Raw genomic sequence first — 5,543 nt, 5'->3', positions numbered from 1 at the left:
GGATGGGTGGTGCAGATGGGACGCCAGCGACAAAGAGCCGGAATCCGGCAGGGGCAGAGGCGGGGACGTGCCGACGTGTGGGTTTGCGCTTTGCTCATAGATAGCTGGGCGTGCGGGGCCGCTGGCTCGTGCGAGCGTGAGCTTGGTGCAGGTGCGGTGCTGCACCCTTGGTAGGTTTGATTTCAACGTTGGCGTGCGCCCCAGGCTGGGGTGCGCATTTTTTGGGACTCACCAGCGTCCTCGGGGCCAAGCGCGAGGCGGATCGCGCCCCGGCAGCCGCCGCCTGCGGCGGGGTTGTTAATGTCGTAGGTGCCGCAGTCGCTGCGAAGGGCGCAGCAAAGGGGCGGGCGCGGTCGGTGATGTGGCTTCGCAGATGACACGCGACGCGGGAGCAGGCGCGGGCAGTTGCTGGTTTGTGCACAGCCAGGGCTGGTGGCGATTACGCTGCGATACTGGGGCCCCGAAAAGGCAATATGCTCACTGGAATGCCAGCCGCAGGACATTGCCAGCGTTTGGGGCGGTGACTGCCGTAAGCAGCCGGGTGCGCAGCGCGGCGAAGCAGGTGGCGGCGTTGGTCAGCTGCTGGTCTCGCGTGGCGCCGCCGTAGACCGACACATCCAGATCAACAGCAGCGAACGCGCCTGGGGAGTGTAGGTGTATGTGACCGTTTTGTGTCATGTACATTGATTGCATGGGGTGCAGTGCGTGTGCTCCTGGACGTGGCCAAGGTAAGTTGAACGCCGGGGCCAATGGAGTGCTGAGGTAGGGTGGCCAGCCACGCCGTCACAGCGGCGCGCGCGAAACGTGCCTGCAGGCGCATAGCCAGACCACAGCTGTTTGTCTTCTCCCTAACCTTGAACGAACAGCACCAACGCGAACACAATAGCGGTGGCCCCTGAGGGAGTGTTGCAGCTACGGGCGATCGTCGCCATTTCGCCCGCCAGGAAGTTTGAGTCAGGAGTCTCGATCAAAGTATAGCGCTAGGCTGCCACGCAACGATGCTATCTGGGCTGTGCAGTTGACAAAGGTGGCCGCGGAGTCGCAGCAGTTCAGCGCGAGTCCCGCAAAAGTGTTTCGGGGCCGATGCGATGGGGTTGACAATGACATGCATCCCTGACTATGTAGTGTAGCGGCACGCCCGGTGTGTGCCTCGGGCCCTGGGAGCTGGGGCGTCAGTGCCGGTGCCAGCTGCTGGCCGGTGACCCTTGCAGTGAGTTCTCGCCCAGCCACGCAGCGATGACTTGGCCGCAACTGACGAGCCAACAATGTGGACGTGTCGCTTGGGCGTCTGAAATGTAGGGCGGCACGCGCCGAGCCGGTGACATGGCAACACCCCCGAGAGCAGCACGACTGTTTTGACCATCGACTGGGACACGTGGCCCCTGCATCTCCCTGGACCAGCTGCTGGCTGCCCCTTCACGTGCCTCGACACCCCTTGATTCATTTAATTTGTGATTTACACATCCCTTTGCCTCTCATGCTATATAGATGGTGTGTGTGCGCGAGGTGACACGAGCCCCACAGTGCGTCACCCGCGCTTGAAGCTGGGGGTCTGGAGACTATGCAGCCACCTTGCTGCCACCGCCACCCGTACTACCCCAGAGTCCGCGAACATCTCAGCGTGTTACACAGTCATTAGATAGTTGCTTTGAGTTTGAGAACAACCTGCCTGCTGCAACCAGCAGGTTGCATGGCCCACCAAACAAGCAGCGCCTCAGGGAGATCTTTAGTCAACGATCACACATTCGAGCAGGCGATCCTGCGGTCCAGCACACAGAAAGCAGCGTGCATGGATCCCTCCTTAGATTCATTGTGCGTTTTGTAAGGACGCGGGTCAGGCACCTGCAGACACCATTTCAACCCATAACATCCTGTGGCTTGAGCCACACACAAGCAAGCACCTGCCGCAGCCATTTTCCGGCGCGTGGCTTGTCAGTCCAGGCTCCTGCAGGCTGCAGGGTCGAGACCCCCATTTAGATCTTTGGGATGCCGCTGCGGTGCTGCATCAAAACGGTTCGGGAGTTGATTCCCTGGCGCAGCATGTTTCAAGCCGAAAAACGCAGGGTCCCTGTGGATAGCTTTGGTGAGTAGACCGCGCATACTCGGGCGCACTCGTGGCCGCGCGGCTGCACTCCGAACGATGCTGCCAGTGAGCAGTGCAGCAGCCACATGCCGTACAGGTTCAGGACCGCACCTGCACCTGTTTTTCGGGCTGGCCGTCACTGTGCACTTTGGCTTGTATTGGGACCCGTGGCAGGCGGATGGGAGGGGTCACAAGGGGGCGGAGCTGCTTGAGCTGCAGGGGCCAACCAGCCAGATAGCCTGTATGTGTGGCTGATACGCAGGCAGTAAGAGCGCGAAAGGTTCTTTTGCATCCTGCATGGTCGACTTCACTCTGTAGGGACGCCCGAGTGCTTTGCCGTTTGTGGCCAGCCGGCAACCAGCAAAGCGTCCGCCCTTGGGTGCGTGGTGTGGCGGGTGCCGGCCAATTTATGGCCCTTACAATGCTGTGGGGTAGAGAGAATTGCTTTGCATGTCTGAACTACTGTGGTGGCAGAGCAGCGAGCCGCTCGAGCTGTTGCGGCGGCAGTGGTGGGCACAACCCCAGCGCAGCGCGAGGAAGGGTACCTGTTTCTTTGTACTCCACAGTGGCACCTATGCCAGATGTTGTGGCCACGGGCGCTACAAGATGCAGCCGCTTGTCAGTAAGTTGCAGCTTGTGTGGCGCAAATGGCCACTGACACATGCGCCGTTGCAACTGTAGTACTGCCGGGACGTGCAGCAGGACGGGGCAACAGCACTATTAGACTGGGTGCAGAACACGAGCTGGCAGTCACGGGATTGCAGTTGATTCTCTAGAAGGTGCCCTTGTTTATCACGGTTCAGCAGCTCAGCATCAAGAAGCGTGCATGGTGCGTCGGGTGACACCGCATGCTGACTAGTAGATCACCCACAAAGGCCACAGCTGAAATCAAGTGCTGCAATCACTCATAAATCATTACTCCTGTGTATGACATTTTCACAGTAAGGTCGAATCCGCGATCTACCGTGTTATTGTGTGATTGCAGCCTGCATCCTGCTACCGGGCACCTCGAGCCGAACAGCTGCCGATTACTGGATTAATATTATAAGGACAGGCAACTGAGCAGCTGCCACCATGGGGATCCTCGAAAAGTAGGCACCAGCCGCCCGTGCACCCCAAGCGCGCCGCCGCCGCTGCTCGTGCTGCTGTCCGTGTGGCCGCGCTCCGCTGCACCCCGCAGCCCCTGAACGATGGGTTCAGTGGCTGAAGAGTGTACAAGGCAATGTCTCATGGCCACGCGTATCGCAGGATCAAGGAGATTGAGTTTGAGATGGGGAGGACTCAGAGGAACAAGGCACGCGGCTGGCGACAGCGGGGGGATCGGCGCTCGCCACTCATCGGGCCTGCAATCGACTCCGCCTGCAGCCGGCGCCTACTGCCGTCTCCCCCTCACCCCGCACAGCTGGACCGCGCTCCCCACGGCCGCCACCCCTGAACAGCCGCCCTGATGCGTCCGTTGCTGCTTTCCTCGGGCCGACCCAATGCAACCCCGATGGGTTCCGCCCAATCCTTAGGCTACCGAGTACCATTTGGGGCAGCTGAAGGCGCGCCTGGCAAAGCTGAGGACAGAGCTGCAGGCGCCATCCACCAAGGCAAGTGGGGGGGGGGGGTTGGGCGAGAAGCGGCGGGCAATCTTTCCATGTGGGGGCGGGGCTCGGCAGTGGCGAAAAGCGGGCGCAGTACGAGGCACCAGGGCCTGGATTTGGCCGGCATGCGAAGTTGAGGTGCGCGTGGCTTCATGGGCGGCGAGGAGCGGCGGCGGCGGCGGGCGTGCGACGAGCCTGCGAACGGGCCACCATGGGGGCTGGCGGCGGCTGCGGCCGCCGTGTTCCCGGCGCGGCCGTTGCTTTTTGTTGCTGGCCTCTGGCTCCTTTCGGCTGTGCTGAGGCCATCGACGCCGTCCTGTCCCGGTCCCCTGGTTTGCTGCTGCCGCAGGGCGGCGCTGGTGAGGGCTTTGACGTCCAAAAGTATGGGGATGGGCGCGTGGCCCTCATCGGTGAGTCATGGTGGTGGTGGTGGGGGTGCTTGTGGTGCAGCTGCCAATCGCGCTGCTCCTGGTGGTAGTGGTGCTGTGCTGGTGGTGGTGGTGACAGTTGTGCTGCTGCTGCTGCTGCTGCTGCTGCTGCTGCTGCTGCTGCTGCTGCTGCTGCTGCTGCTGCTGCTGCTGCTGCTGCTGCTGCTGCTGCTGCTGCTGCTGCTGCTGCTGCTGCTGCTGCTGCTGCTGCTGCCGGCCGTCCTGGTGGAGCTGCTGCTCCCTTCTGGTGGTGGCGGTTTGTGTCAGAGCCCTTGCTGCTGCCGGCCCGCTGCAGCTGGCACGACTGGCGGCCGTTGCGGCAGCTGTCGCTGCAGCCTTGGGCCGATGGCAGCGGCCGCTGCGCCGTCAGCACGGCGCTGATCGTCGGCGGGAGATGGCACCCAGCCGCCTCGCCCCTTGCCAGGGCGCAGAGCGCGCCGCCTTCCGCCCTGGGAGCTCCCTGCGCCCTCCCTCTTGCAGCGTCAGGCAGGCGGCCCCGTCTGATCAGGCGGCGCCCCCTGCTGCCCTCCGAAGTGGCCCCTCCCCCCCCTCCCCTTGCACCCCCGGTCACGGCCCCCGCCGCCGCCAGGCTTCCCTTCCGTTGGAAAGTCCTCCCTGCTGACCATGCTGACCGGGACAGAGTCGGAGGCGGCCGCGTACGAGTTCACCACCCTCACGTGCATTCCAGGGGTGAGGCGACCGTGTGGGCCGCGTGGCCCCAAATCTAGTTGCTGTTGCGTTCATTTTTACTGTCGAGGCTGATGATGGCCCAGCTGCGAGCTGCAGACTTGGGGCAGCTCCACGAATCCGGTCCGGACGCGCCGGTTGGTGCGGGCCCGCGTCCCGGCCAGCCGAATGGCTGTCGCCGGGGAGACGCCATTTGGCATTGTCGCACCCAACCTGCCAGTGTGCCGGCGGACGAGTTTATACAAGCGCCTGCAACCGCCCCAACCGACCGCCAGGTCATCCACTACAACGACTCCAAGATCCAGCTCCTGGATCTGCCGGGGATCATCGAGGGCGCCGCAGAGGGCAAGGGCCGCGGGCGGCAGGTGCGTCACGAGCTTCGCAGGCGCAAGTTAGCGCGTCGCGACGCAGGCCCCAACCTGCAGCTCCGTGTCGGCCTTCTTGGTGCGCCGCTCGTCGCCGCCGCCCTGGTCCATGTTGCGCGGCCTGCCCACAGCAACGGCCAGCCCGCGTCCGACCGCCTCCGACCAAGCCCGACCGCCGCCACCTGAAGCCGCCCCCAACCGCCCTCCCCAACTGCCTCCAACCGCTCTCAACCGCCCCCGACCGCCAGGTCATCGCCGTGTGCAAGAGCGCGGACCTGCTGTTGATGGTGCTGGACGCCACCAAGCCCTGGGGCCACAGGGACATCCTCACGCGCGAGCTGGAGGCCGTGGGGATGCGGCTCAACAAGTGAGAGGCGGGGGCAGGGGGTGGGGG

The 5,543-nt window shown here is 63.6% G+C and overlaps 2 protein-coding genes across 2 annotated transcripts in view; one reads left to right on the top strand and one right to left on the bottom strand.

Annotated features, from left to right (window-relative positions):
- MNEG_5404 (hypothetical protein) overlaps window positions 1-932 on the bottom strand; it is a gene marked incomplete at both ends in the record, with an annotated part of 4,076 nt that extends 3,144 nt beyond the window's left edge. Inside the window, 3 exons of the mRNA XM_014046117.1 lie at window positions 233-321; window positions 482-641; window positions 917-932. Coding sequence (XP_013901571.1) covers window positions 233-321; window positions 482-641; window positions 917-932 — 265 coding nt within the window. The remainder of the gene's footprint in view (window positions 1-232; window positions 322-481; window positions 642-916) is intronic.
- A 1,977-nt stretch (window positions 933-2,909) lies between these two features.
- On the top strand, window positions 2,910-5,520 carry MNEG_5403 (hypothetical protein; the record flags this gene model as incomplete). The annotated part of the gene is made up of 6 exons (XM_014046116.1): window positions 2,910-2,912; window positions 4,019-4,079; window positions 4,177-4,353; window positions 4,687-4,787; window positions 5,060-5,149; window positions 5,398-5,520. The coding sequence occupies 6 exons, from the start codon at window positions 2,910-2,912 to the stop codon at window positions 5,518-5,520; spliced, it is 555 nt and encodes a 184-aa protein (XP_013901570.1).
- Between the last annotated feature and the right edge of the window lie 23 nt (window positions 5,521-5,543).

The sequence above is a fragment of the Monoraphidium neglectum genome (assembly GCF_000611645.1).
Source record: "Monoraphidium neglectum strain SAG 48.87 unplaced genomic scaffold scaffold00802, whole genome shotgun sequence".
NCBI lineage: Eukaryota > Viridiplantae > Chlorophyta > Chlorophyceae > Sphaeropleales > Selenastraceae > Monoraphidium > Monoraphidium neglectum.
This window is presented reverse-complemented; position numbering and strand designations above follow the sequence as displayed.